The following is a 14,599-nucleotide window of genomic DNA, read 5'->3' as shown; positions in this document are numbered from 1 at the left end:
AGTCATTAACATTTATTTATTTACCTAATTAAGCTTCACATGACACACACACACAGACACACACATATTCTGATACTCTCATACTGTACATTAAAATATGTTTTTGATTATCATGACTTACGTGGATGAGAAGCAATTTTAAATCAATTGTCTTCCTCGCTCACAACCAGCACAAAGCGTATTCATCCGCTGCGCGCTTAAAAACTAGTTCCCAATCGTTTACGTGGCTTTACGGCGAGTTCGTAACCTCGAAACCTCGTAAGTCGAGGACCCCCTGTATGACAAAAATCTGATTTAAATGTAAATACTTCATTTAAACATTTGGAATTTTAATGGAAATAATGTAATTATTAATATAATATAAAATAGTATATAATGTGAAAAAAATATATAATTTTTTATATATAATTTAAACAAAAAACATAATCCTTGCCGTAAAGTAAAAAAAAAAAAAAAATTCTCATCTTCTCCTAAAAGTCACCTTGCATTGCCGAAGCCTCTAGCTTACGTTATTATGAAGTCTTAGTGGCTATAATTCAAAGCAGTTGCCCGTAAGCCACTCGCATGATTTACCGTGCGGAATGAGTATTTCATCTCTCCGTCTGAAATGAAAGATTGACGGCAGCGCGTAATGTTATTCACACGTGGACGCTCGGGGAAAATTTTTTGAAAGGGGCGAGCTCGTCAAACCCGGGGGAAAGTCAAGTCATCGGATCGTCTTGGACGGGATCCGGCTTGACGCACGCCGTTACCGCGGAGCCTTGGCAAGACCACATTATTGACACTTTTTTAAAATTTTATTCGGGTTATGACTTTGGATGTTAAAACCGAACTATGTTACGACACCATCAGCATGTTCTCGTCTTCTTTTGTGGTTAGCTGATAACTGTAGTCAAAACATGGACGTAGAACAAAATATCAAGTCGTGAGCATTTTGGCAAATTGATATTGGCCGTTGGGTGAACTCGGGGGTGTGCCGTTTATCACGGGGACTACATTTTTTTTTCATTTATTATGGTTATTACGTCGGTTTTTTATTATTATTTTTATTTATTATTAAACTGTATGTTTTTAGCATTTACAGTGTATTTTTTTATTGTTCATATAATATATGGGAATGGCCCAATAGAATAGAAGGACTTGGTGAATTTATGTTTGTTTTGTTTTTTTGGTGCTTTTATTTTTTTTTTTCAATGTAATAGCGAAATTATGCGCCAAAAACCCAAGGTTGAAATCTCGTTTGTTTTTTTTTTTCTATGAATTTTTTAACGCTATAGCTCCAGGATTTTGTTTTTCTGAAAAACATAGAAGTTCTGCTGCGTAATATTCAGTTTTATTCCTTTTTTTATGTTCAAAACTTGGGGGAAAATATTGTGAAAAATGAATTCACACAGTCTTCCACCGCTTTTTGTTTTTTCATCCTTTTCTCGTTCTTCTGTCAAATTTGTGTTTTCCTTATGAAGTCCGCTCCTATTGGCTCCTACCTATATATATATATTTTTAAACTTAAGTGCTTTTTCTTTCATTATAAATATTTTCTACATTTGGGTTATTTCGTTATACTGTGTGATTTAAAACCCTTCCCCCACTGTTTATAATTCTCTCAAACAGTTTTTTTCGTGTTTAGTTATTCTCTCAAAATTCAAACCGGGTGACGGACAAACGAAGCTTCATGAAGCACTTGTACTATTTTTTGACTCCTTTAGAGGGCTTTCTCAACTCAAAACAATGGAAAATTTTTGTACTTTTCAAATACTCTGGTGTTTAATTTTAAACAGAGTACAATCTAGAGGAGTAAATATAACAATATTAACAGGTGCTTCATGAAGCTTCATTTTTCATCAAAAAATGCAGGGTTGCGAAAGATGAACACTGTAAAGGTTGTAAAACAGTTCTTGGATCTCTTTGGACTACGCACGTGTTTTGAATGTGTTGGCCAGTTAGGTTCAAATAAAATAGACGTCGTTCATTACACGTTTGAGTGACAGCAACCGATTCGGAGTTGCCTCCTCCTGCCAAATGAGTCAAAACAGTGGAACAAGTCAAACAGAAAAAAAGCCCAAATAAAACGAGTTCACACTTCAGCTCGGGACGAAGTCCATCCAAGAAAAACTCCGCCGGTCCAAAAGCTGTAAAGCCGTTCACAGATCCACGGCAACGTGTTTATAACTCATTCATGCCCGATAATGATCTCAAATTAGGAAGAGTGCAGAATCTTCAGTAGTAACCTTTTTGTCTCATCTCGTTAAAATAGAGACGAAATAAATAAATAAATGCCACAACGGGTTTTCGCCGCTGGCGCCGAACGCTGGATGAAAAACGATTTGCCGACACGAACTGGACTGGAAAAGCCGCAGCTGTGTTTCTTGTTTAGTGGCCGCCGACTGGATCCAAATGTGATTTTGACAGTTTGGGAGCCTCGCAAGCCAAAGCTTGAGTCCGACTCGGCGGCAACTCGTTTCCTGTCGTGAATGAAGGGGAGAGTCTGATTCTCCAAATCCCGCAAGGCGACAGAACTAAGGAAGAAATGAACCCAAGACTAAAAAACTGGGCCAGAGGTATCGTATTCAACACTTTTAGAATTCGTAGTATTCTTAATAATAGGGATGCCCCGATCACATTTTTTTGTCACCTGATTTTGAGGATCTGCCGACATCAAGTCCGGATCCAATACCTCAAATTTTTTTTTTAGTACAGATAACTCTTTTTATTCCACTTTTTTACTTCGGTTTGGGTGAATTTTACAAAATTATAAGTCTACCAACTTGGTTACGCATATCACGGCTGTCCGATTAAAACATGGTACTTTCGACACATTTCGACACAACTAAAATATAAATATTATCCTTATCCAAAGGTGTCAAACTCAAGGTCTGGTTGCCAGATCTGGCGCACCTTCTCGTGGTATGTTCCCCATTTCTATAATTCTTGTTAAAATCTTTACAATTGCCATTAGTAGAAATAATAAAAACACTGCCAAAGCCGGTTTTCAATGGTAAATATAAAACATGTTCGATATATACGATAACAAATCGATAACAAATCTTTTCTACCTGATGTAAAAAATCAGCATGTTTGGACCTCGCTGTTTGTAAACGGCAGGACATCGTGTCCTTCGAGTTGAATAGTGGCGTGAAGACTGTGGCGTTCGTGGGAAAAAAGCAACGCTTACAAGCTCCTTTTTGGCTTTCACTCTTCATAGGGAGGACGAAAGGCAGACGTTCATATCAAAGCATCTTTTTGTGGGGAGGAAGCAGCCATGCGGGAACGCAAAATTGCTTTTCCAACAACGAGTCGGACCTTGCCAGGTTTTAGTGTTAGCTGAGGCCGCGATACGACGCACAGCAGAAATACATTCAGCGTTTAAAGCATTGGTGTGGAACTCCAGTCCTCGAGGGCCGGTATCCTGCGGGTTTTGCGGTTTTCTCTCCTCAACACACCTGATTGATATGATTAGCTCATTAGTCCGCTCTTGGGGAGCTTGAAAATAACCCTAATCGTTTCAATCAGGTGTGATTAGGGGAGAAAACCGGAAAACCTGCAGGATACCGGCCCTCGAGGACTGGAGTTCCACCCCTGTGGTTTAAAGACTTAACAGTTTGGACAGAACTTCAATTCCAAATTTTGTGATTTAATTGAATTGGATTTACGCCAGGTGATGATCATCAAACAGCTACTAGCATGCGAACTAGGACCGCACATAATTATTTTAAAAATTAATTCATCTGCCCATCATTTTGTCGATTAATCGATGAGTTTTATTTGAGCGTAGTATAACAAACGCTGCTTGTGTTGCAAACCTTCAAAATTTCTTTTTGGTGACCTCTGGCGACCTTGAGTATGAGGATACTACCTGTTCTGTCATAATAATTCAGAAAAAAAGTCATAATTTTACAAGGTTAATTTTGAAGCGTGAGAAAAAAAAATCTAAACAAATGGCGCTACTATGAACTGCGTAACTACGTTGAGGTTATTGTCGAGTTATTTTGAGTGGGCGGCCGGTCTCAGCTGAATCGTCTGGAAATTTTGACGTTGACTTGTAAAAACGAGTCCGGCTTTTCTTGTCGTCGTACATTTTTCCTTCGCCCGCTTTCAGTGTGGCCCTGAACCTCATTTGTAGATTCCTGCGGCTTCTGTTAAAATAATCTGAGTCAAGAGGCGTGATGTATGTATACGTGTAAGCTCCAGTCCTCAGGAGGATCCCGGGACGGATCTCTGATGTTGTGCGGGCCGTGGCCGCGTCGCAAGTGATTGGTGGCCCTTTGCGTTTTCGCTTCCTCCGCACCGCACGTAAATTCCTCGGCTGCTGTAAACATAGTAAATAGTTCATTCATCAGCTTCAACAAGTCCGCGCCTGTTGAGGAAGAAAAAGAGAGAGGAAAAAAAAGAGTTTTGACCATTGAGCTGGCTCTACAATAGCTATAAAAAGTCTACACACCCCTGTTAGAATTCCAGCTTTTTGGTACACTTTAAGAGAAAAAAAATAACGCTCACAATTACTCAAATGAGGCGACAGGCTGCAAGCAATATTATTAATAAAGTGAAACCTACATAATTTATCTAGAGGACGACAAAAATAAGAGAACATTTACGGGCGAGAAGCTGAAAATCAGAAGATTTGGACAGCTCGCAATTATATCAGATCTCCAAACGATTATTCGATGATCAAAAATCGTTAGTTTACTTTGATGACCGATTTAGTTCTTGATTCATCATTGCAGCTCTATTAGAAAATCCTCATTTTTGGGTGTGGGGGGGGTCAGTGCTGATACCAGTCGTTGATACCTGTCGATATCAGGCCAATACCTTGCTTTGTTGCAGTTCTTCTTAAATAGTGTGGTGCAGATTTTTTTTTTTTTTCAGGCACCTTGATGCACTTTAAGCATTTTTTTCCGATTCAGAATAAGCTGTAACTTGTATAATGCTCTGTATAAGTAAAGATAATATTTGCTGAAAGGCGATTTAAATGGCTTTTTTTCTTTAGTTAGAGTTAAAAAGGATACCATTTTTTGGTATACTTATACAATTTTCTTATTTAATGCTCTATAGTTACCATTGTGAGTGGGGGGGGGGGGGTGTTTTCTCTTTCCTTGGGGGGTAAAAGCTTTACAAAAAAAGATTATTGAGAAGCTTTACTTATTTCAAGGCATAGATAAAAAGGCCACATAATTGTAGAAATAATTTGGCGGTGATTCATCATGTGTGTAAGCTTCCAATGCGGGGTAAACGATTTCCAATGGCAAACTCATTCGAACGTACTCGCTAATACATTCGAACTTGTTTGATTGATTGATGAGGTTTTTTTTTTTATGTAAGGAAAATGTTCTATCGAATGAGTATGCATGAATGAGTGTGCGTGTAAGATTGTCCCTCCTTGCGTTGGTGTCCTGGTGGGAAGCTGAACAGCTGGACGCTAAGCAGCTTTCCACCCTCGACCAATGTGGGTGACCCCCCCACCCCCCCATCCCGCACACCACCCAGCCCCCCTCGCCGGCCTCTCTTTGTACGCACCTACAAATCTCAGCGGGTTGTCACAGATGTTGAAGGAAAGTTCAGGACCCCCAGGACACATTAATGCCTATATTCCATTTTTTTTTTTTTTTTTAATTTCCATCTATATATCGAGAGACACGTATCCCGCGTGATTGCGTTTAAACTGACATGAAAATGTTGCAGACATCTTCACACATCTGTCGGTCAAAAATTTTTGCTCATTTAATGATGGGCGTACTCCTTATCAGAGGTTCCACGATTAATCGACAACTAAACGGCGAATTGTTGATTCATCGGTTGGAAAACTATAATTCAATTGCAATGTTTGGAATTTCAGCGTTGTAACAGTAAATATCAATTTTTTTGTGTATTTAACGATGGATATACTTCTAACTAGAGGCGAAACGATTAATCGACAAGTCGATAATCAAGTTAATCAGGAATTGTTAATTTATAATTTGGAAAACCAAAAGTGTTATGCTTGGAATTTCAACATCGCAGTGGTTAATATTCTCAATTATTTGCCCTTTTAATGATAATTATAATCCGAGGTGCAACGATTAATCAGCAACTACTCAATAATCAAGTTGATAAAATTTCTGATTCATCGTTCAGAAAACTAAAATTGTGATTCTTGGAATTTAAACAGTAAAGTTTCCAAATTAATTTGTCTATTTAATGATGGACATACTTCTAATCAGAGGTGCTACGATTAATCGACAACTAATCAATAAATGAATGTTTGATTCATTGCTTGGAAAACTGAACTTTTTATCCTTGGAATTTCAACGTTTCAACAGTTAAATGTTCTCAATAATTGGCCTATTTAATGATGGACATATTTCTAAATCGTATTTGTCTTTTGTACCTTCTTTTTCGATATTTATAATATGTTTATTGAAGTATCAAGTATTTTCGTCATATTTAAAGTCCCTTTAGTGTAAAAATAAAAACGCCTAGTGAATTTGACAGTTTTACACGCGGAGAAAAATATCGTTAGCATGAGTGTTGATCGGTTAACATATTTTGGATAGAGTGCTCCATTTACCGATCAACAACCGATCGCTCCAAAATTCTCCCAAGCCGAGTAGCATCCCGTGTTTACATCTTAGTAACGTTCCATGGACAATGTTCCGCCACCGTTCGTGTGGCCTCACACACACACATTACACACACACACGAGCGCACAACTCCCCGGATAAATGTGGTCACATTTGCCTATTGGCACCGGGCCATCTGTCACACACATGCGAAGGGATCCGGCCCCCTCATCCCCAAGCACCAAATATAGTCAAGCCAAGCAGCGCGCCGCTCCGGGGCCCACGCCGACCGGCTCTCACGCACCGCGCGTGAAAGGTGCGATGGCAAAAAGGCCGCTCATTCCTTCCGCGTGTGTTTTGTCGCGGCAGAGTGCGGTGCGCTGCCTGTGGCACCCCAAGCTCAACCAGATTATGGTGGGAACCGGAAACGGGCTGGCCAAAGTCTACTATGACCCCATTAAGAGTCACAGGTATTGGCGCGTCAACAAGCGCGTGTGCCTTTCCTATTTCCTATTTCCCTTTTTTTGTTTCCACTCCTTATCTTTCTTCATCTATTGTTTCTTTTGGTTTCCTCGCTTTCCTTTCTTTTCTTTTCCTTCCTTTCCTTTTCCTCCCCTCTTTGCCTTTCCTTTGTTGTCCTTTTCTTTTTTCTTTACTTCCCTTTTCTTTGCTTTTCTCTCCTTTCCCTCCCTTTTCTATTTTTCTTTTTTCATTTCTTCTTCTTTCCTTTCTTGGCCTTTTCCTTTCCTTTAGGTTCTTTTTGTTTCCTCGCTTTCCTTTCTTCTACCCTTTCTTTTCCTTTCTTTTCCTCTCCTTTACTTTTTTCGCCTTTCCTTTATTGTCAAGTCCTATTTTTTTTTTTAGTTTTCTTTCTGCCTTTCCTTTCCTGTTCTGTCCTGTCAAGTCCTGCCCCGTCCTCGCTCTTCCTTTTCTTTCCTTTCCTTTCCTTTCCTTTCCTTTCCTTTCCTTTCCTTTCCTGTCCTGTCCTGTCCTGTCCTGTCCTGTCCTGTCATTTCAAGTCCCGCCCTGTCCTTTCCTGTTCTGTCCTGTCAAGTCCTGCCCCGTCCTCGCTCTTCCTTTCCTTTCCTTTCCTTTCCTTTCCTTTCCTTTCCTTTCCTTTCCTTTCCTTTCCTTTCCTTTCCTTTCCTTTCCTTTCCTTTCCTTTCCTTTCCTTTCCTTTCCTTTCCTTTCCTTTCCTGTCCTGTCCTGTCCTGTCCTGTCCTGTCATTTCAAGTCCCGCCCTGTCCTTTCCTGTCATTTCTTTTCATTTCATTTCAAGTCCCGCCCCATCCCGTCCTGTCCTGTCCTGTTCTGTCATTTCATTTCAAGTCCCGCCCCGTCCTCGCTCTGCCCTTGCTATCCTTTCCTTTCATTCCTTTCCTTTCTGCTCCATTTTGTTTCCTTTGCTCCTTACTTCCATGTGCCACATGACTGACATGCGGTCCATCCAGGGGGGCTAAACTGTGCGTGGTGAAGAGCAAGATCAAAGCCAAGCACGCCGAGGCGCTAACACAGGAGTACGTCATCACACGTAAGTTCAAGCAAAACCTCTTTTGCGCCGAGATCCTACAAAAAAGAAAAACCCATTAAAAACACACACACACACACACACACACATCAACGCCACAAGTGAAAATAAACTCTTCATAGAAAGTCTTCACACCCCGTTGAAATTTTGGAGAGAGCGAGATGAATCATTTCAATGGGACGCAACGAGCCTCAACAACTCACTTGATTAAATTAAACTAATAGGTGAAGTTAAAATAAGTGACAATGTTATACAATCACACACGCCCTTATATAACAACGACGTGGCTGCGTTCACCTCTTGCATATCCTTCAGTGTCATACAATATCAACCAAAATACGTCGAAATAAATACTCGAAACTCCAAATAGTTTTTAGCTGTTCTAAATTGACACATCGCAAGAAATCGCGGCAAATTTCACAAACGGGCTCCTGACATTGCGTAACACCCTTTTTGGCGCCGATACTCGCACCAAAGTTGTCCTTAGAAGACTGAGCCAGCGGACAGGAGGAAACCACGCGGCGTCCACGGCCTTCCATTAGCTGATGGAGCGTCCAGTCGCGCATGAGTAGCCCACCACGCCGCCGCCACGTGTCCCCTTCGCACCCGATCACGCCAAGGACAAACGCCTGCCCTGCGTGACCAGTCCTCACCCCGTCCCGTCCTCACACCTGGCTGTCAGCACAATTTGGACAGAATGCCGGCTTATGTTTGGGTCATGTGACCGCGGGGTGGCGCGCCGAGTGACGCCCTAGGTGGAAAATTAGAGGGCCCGTTGAGGAGAAAAGCGAGGGAATATGTTAACGCTAACCTTTTTGCTTAATGTGCCGTGGCCAAGAATTAACAAGCCATGGAAAATCACTTCATCTGACACTCTTGACACACACACATGACTCGTTCAGTTACTCGAGCACACTTGCGGCGTTAAGTGCTTTTATTGTTCCTAGCACTCTCTAAGGTGTGAAAGCTAAACATGGCCAAACTTTAAAGCTAGGCAGAATTCAGAAGGAGCTGCTGTAGGCCACAGCTCACGCCCCGACGCTCACACATAGACAAATCGTCAATTCCACTCTGCTTTTTATGACTAAGGCACTAAAGGCACACATTTAACACAGATAATTACAGTATGTAACATAATTATCAACCGATTAATCGGCCGGCTGGATTAATCGACGGCTGGTATAATCTGCAAAAATGAGCCATTTTAAAATTGCCGATATGGAAACAAAGTCAAGTGTAGCATTGCGAATGACACCGCAGTTTGTTGTCTTCTGCAGCTCACGCCTTACCAATGTTCCGAGAAGCCCGGCAGAGGAGCACTCGCAAGCAGCTTGAGAAGGACCGACTGGACCCCAAAAAGTCTCGCAAACCCGAGCCTCCGGTTTCCGGACCAGGTAAGGTCACTTTGTTTTGTGTGTGTGTTTTGGACAGAAGTAAAACAAATCCATTTCATGCTAACTTAGCAAATTGCTAAAACGTGGAAAGACGAATAAAGTGCATGCGAACTTAGCCAATGCCAGTAATGTCTTATTGCTGATACATGGAAAAATAAATACATTTCATGCTAATTAGCAAATGAAAACAAATAATAAATTGAAACACAATCAAACGTGGTAACTTAGCTAATGTTAATAAAGGGAAAGGGAAATAAAAATGGTGCTAACTTAGTTAATGCTATTAAACGGGAAAAATCAAACTTGTGGTAACTTAGCAAAGGCTGTTAAATCGAAAAACAAATAAAACTTGTGCTAACTGCTTATTCCAATCAAAGAAAAATTAACTAAATGTGCAACTTAGTGAATGCTAACAAGCGGAAAATAAATAAAACTGGTGCTAACTTGGCTAATGAAATGAGCTAATGCTCATAAGTGGGAAAATTAATCAAACATGCTGACTTTTAGCTAATGCTAATAAATGTCAAACAGCTAATTCTATTACGTGTGGAAAAACATAACATTTGCTTGGCTAATGCTAGTAAATTGAAAATGTCATCATTGTGCTCGCGGAGCTAATGCTAATACCCGCTAACTGGACCAATGCTAACAAATGGAAAAATAAATCAAATTTGGCTTTTAAATTTAAACTTAGCTAAAGCTAATAAATTGTAAAATACACCTCAACCCGTATGAGTTTTTTTCCCTCAATACTTGGACTTAGTTACTTCCCACCTCCAGTTGTAGCTGTGTGCGTGAGCTCTTGGCGTCCAAGCGGCCCAGATGAGCGCCAAGGCAACTTTGTCCACTTCCAGCTGGCTCGTCATCGCCGTGTTTCGTTTCACACTCGCACCCGTCTCCTGATGTTTCCACAGTCAACTGCAGCGTTGCAAGAAGATATTTCAAGCACGCCGGACCGACACATGCTAGCCAAATGCTCGTAACTATGGCGAAGCTTCAACAAAATAACGTTTCATTGTTTTAAACAGGAGTGGGGAATCTTTTAACATCCGTGGACAGTTCAGGCATACCGTCAGTTTTATGATTTGGATGATGGTTTATGATCCGGAATACCTTCCAAACTTTTGACTGGTCTTCTACATATTGCCGCGCTCCGAACCAGCGCAAAAAGACACCGGGCTACTTCTCGGCAGTCGCTTAGCGATCTGTGCCAAATATGGGCAAGCTTCCACCGCAGCACGGTCATACCTGTGCTATATAAATCTATAATATAAATATAAATATGTTACTTTTAGCCCCTCAATGTTTAGTGCCATCAGCCCTATCCTTACTTTATTTTTGGAAGGGGGGGGGGGGGGGGGGGGGGGCTGCACCCCCTATGCACAAAAATTGTAAAAATTAAGTAATAGCAAAACTAACTTTGCTCTATTTTTATATATTTATGAAATTGAGAGAGGAATATTCATCATGTCATAATTAGAGTATTATGGCTTTTGAAGACTTTTGCATTATGGCAGTCCAGGCTAAGACAATCATCAAAGTCATTGAAAGGGCGTTCAAATGTCATAAGTTGGCTGCTCGTGCCACCCGCTGGTTTTGGGGTGCCAAGACAAAAAAATCTATTGCACCCAGCTTGCGAGTTGCCGTTGAAAGGATTAATGCAAAAATCGGGGGAAATTCATGATTGGGTTTTTAATATGTCCAAAATTGACAGTATTTCCAATTTTAAATGGCAGCAAATGAGACTGACATGGGCTAAATTTGACACTTCTTTTGTTTTAGCCTCTTAGTGTTTTTTTTTTTGGTACGCTTTTTTTCTTCACATATCAAAACATCTAAGAGCCCGAGTTGGGTCAAAATTTCCCCCATGGTTTTGAATAACTTTCAGTTCACGGCTTTGCATTTGTGACCATTCACCTGTTTGAAGGTGCTTCCAAATTTTTGATTGCTTGCTTAGCTCTGCATCCAAAAAAGGTCACCGGGCTACTTCAAGGCGGTTGCTTAGCAAGTCTAAATAGTTTAAATGTGTCTATAATACTTTAATAGTGCATCTTTCACGACATTTTAATGCCATATCAAATAAAATTGTCACAAGACCCCCCTCCCCCGTGCTAATTGATAACGTCTTTTTTTTTCCAGGTCGAGGCGGCAGAGTGGCGGCTCACGGCGGCACCCTGTCATCCTTCATCGTGAAGAACATCGCCTTGGATAAGACGGACGACAGCAACGCTCGAGAGGCCATTTTGCGCCACGCCAAGGAAGCGTCGGAGAACCCGTACTGGGTCGCTCCCGCCTACAAGAAGTAAGACCGTCTAAAAGAGCCGCGCGAGGGCTCGGGTTCCCGCGACACCTGCGTGACGCCTCCATGTTGAAAGAGCCGCGCTAGTCGTGCAGGTCCTCATTCAAATTTGACGGACGGCTTTAGATGGTTGGAACAGAAAGGTCGGCGTTAGATGGCTATCGCTAGCCGCGGGTGGAACAAAGCTGCCAAATGGCACGTACTCGTGTTTGCACTCCCCAGCAGAAGCAGCTGAGGTCGGAGGGAAAAGGCTTTGTTTTTGTCACGTGAGGTTTAAAAGCAATAAAATAGGAATTTTCATCTTTTTTTTTTCAGTTTTAGACTAAGCTAAATATGTTAATAGGGATGTGCCCAAACTGATATATTTACCACATTGCTACAGGTTGAGCCTCCGATTGATTATCTGCTGTTTGGCTCCGTCCTGTAGGACGCAGCCGGTTACTTTGTTCGCAGAGGACGAGGAGGAGGACGAGGAGGCCGACAAGGAACCGGAATGGAAGAAGCGTAAAATCTGAAGCCTTGGACGTGAGAACTTTTAACGTTCAGACTTTTAAGCGGACTTGAGGTCGCCGACTTACAATACCCGCTCACACCCACAACGGAGGTGCTACCCGGGGTCATTTGTTATTATGTGTGAGCTCAGTGTAAGTAAAACGTTTCGTCCTTCCATCGTTTAGATTTTTAATAAACAGATGAGACAGACATGTCAAAATAGAAGACACAAATTCATTTGAGTGAACTCCATAAATCAATGCAGACTTAGAGTGGCGTCTTGCTATTCCACCACATGCACTTCGAGTTAAATCTGGCGTCGCTAAGTCATTTACGAGCTCATTTTTTTTCTCCTATTAAATTGTGTCATATAAGCACAGCCTATTCACCAATAACAACATACGATTGGTCGATTTTTATTTGCTGGTTTTACAGCATTCTTGGTCACCTGAGGACACACCGCTTTTATACAGGAGCTAAGTATTGTACTGATGTATATTAAATTGGTAAATACCACGTTCTGAAGTTCTTAATCACTTAGGTTTCCATCTCAACATATAAGGATGAAGTCCCATAATCACACATGTATGCTCATCTTTTCTGATGGACCCAAAGGATGACAAAAATTCAAAAATTCTTCATTTTTGGTCCAGCACCATCAATTTAATGGAGGTAAGACATTTTTTTAAAATATATATATATATATATATATATATATATATATATATATTGACTAAAATAACATCTGCTCTTGAACAGTTAGCATAGTGGCTAACACAGCTAACATGTTTTTTCAGTCATACTGGAGTGTGTTAATTAAAAAAAAACATTTTTTGATGTCGCAGCTTTTTGTTTGTCTATTCAATAGCTAAATCTGCTCTTGACAAGTTAGCGTTAGCGGCTAAGCATAGCGGCTAACACTGCTAACATCTCATGTTTTTTCAGTCATACTGGAGTGTGTTACTTAATTCAAAAAAACATTTTTTGCTGTCACAGCTTTTTGTTTGTCCATTCAATAGCTAAATCTGCTCTTGACAAGTTAGCGTTAGCGACTACGCATAGCGGCTAACACTGCTAACATGTCATGTTTTTTCAGTCATGCTTGAGTGTGTTACTTAATTAAATCAAAACATCTTTTGATGTCACTGCTTTTTGTTTCTCCATTCAATAGCTAAATCTGCTCTTGACAAGCTAGCGATAGCGGCTAACACAGCTAGCATGTATTCTTGAGCAAAAAGTCCCCAAAATCTTGCCACTTTCAGCAAGAGTTGTACATACTTTCCTAACAACATTAGCTAACTCAAATCTAAGAAAATATATTCCCAGCAGCTACGTTAATTTTGAACCCGTTCGTTGGCTAGCATGAAGCTAAATGGTACTCTGGCATTTTAAATGAAGCTGTGTTATCGTCCCATCGGCATGTACTAGACTCCAATGTTTTTACTCCATAGAAACAAAAGTCTTAAGCCCCCTGACTCACGTTTGTGTTTACTGTACGACCCTGTTGGGTGGGCTGCCGTTCAGGAATGCGGTGCAGGAAAAAAATAGGGGGGGGGGGTCATCAACTCCCATTTTCAATTATACATTGAACTACCATAAACAACACAGCAAGGCAAATTAGCACCAGGTGTCACAAACATCAAGCCCGCTTAAAAAAACAAAAAACAAACTGAGATACATACGTAGAAACACATTTTTATTCCGTAAAAAGTTTTATAAAATGAATATTGTACAAAAATAAAGTTTGCAGAGAGCTTTGGTTGTGGAACACAAGACGACAGACAGAAAGCGAATCCTTAAACACAGAGAGGATTCCATTACACGTTTTCCTTTGCAGGCCTCTTTTACTGCTCTTTAGCTTCCCGTTTTTGCATCCGATTCCTCAGTTGAATTCCATTTCAGGGTTCTAAAAAGCATGCAACGTGCATCTTTTTTTTTTTTTTTTTGCCGTAACATGATCGTAATACTGTACATCAAGTCTGACATGTGACCAGGTGTGAAAATCTTCATTGGATGATAAATGAACAAAGAAAAGCAAGTTACACTTGAAATTTCGACATGTAAAATCGCTGTTCTAAAGCCAAGGGGTCCGCAAAATATTTCGCAATAAGCTGTCATATTAACTCATTGAATGCCAGGAACGTATTTTCACGTTTTTTTTTAAGAATCCAGACGTTCATTTCCAGATAAATAAATACACGACGTGCTAAATTTATGACTTTTTTTTTTCAACTAAATTGCAATTATTTGTCTTTTTATTATTTTTTATTTTATTTTTATTATTATTTATTATTGTTATTCCTGCTTAACTCATTCAATGCCAGGGACGTATTTTCAAATTCTTTAAGAGTCC

The 14,599-nt window shown here is 40.5% G+C and overlaps 1 protein-coding gene across 1 annotated transcript in view; it reads left to right on the top strand.

Moving 5' to 3' along the window:
* The window catches only part of wdr70 (WD repeat domain 70), a 37,749-nt gene extending 25,129 nt beyond the window's left edge, over nucleotides 1–12,620 (top strand). Inside the window, exons 14-18 of the mRNA XM_088434767.1 lie at nucleotides 6,903–7,003; nucleotides 7,985–8,064; nucleotides 9,339–9,455; nucleotides 11,595–11,757; nucleotides 12,182–12,620. Coding sequence (XP_088290893.1) covers nucleotides 6,903–7,003; nucleotides 7,985–8,064; nucleotides 9,339–9,455; nucleotides 11,595–11,757; nucleotides 12,182–12,269 — 549 coding nt within the window. The 3' untranslated portion in view covers nucleotides 12,270–12,620. The remainder of the gene's footprint in view (nucleotides 1–6,902; nucleotides 7,004–7,984; nucleotides 8,065–9,338; nucleotides 9,456–11,594; nucleotides 11,758–12,181) is intronic.
* Nucleotides 12,621–14,599: the final 1,979 nt, after the last annotated feature.

The sequence above is a fragment of the Hippichthys cyanospilos genome, chromosome 15 (assembly GCF_059441005.1).
Source record: "Hippichthys cyanospilos isolate Australia breed blue-spotted pipefish chromosome 15, RoL_Hcya_1.0, whole genome shotgun sequence".
NCBI classification, from domain to species: Eukaryota; Metazoa; Chordata; class Actinopteri; order Syngnathiformes; family Syngnathidae; genus Hippichthys; species Hippichthys cyanospilos.
Note: the sequence above shows the minus strand (reverse complement) of the source record. Positions and strands in the feature narration are given on the sequence as shown.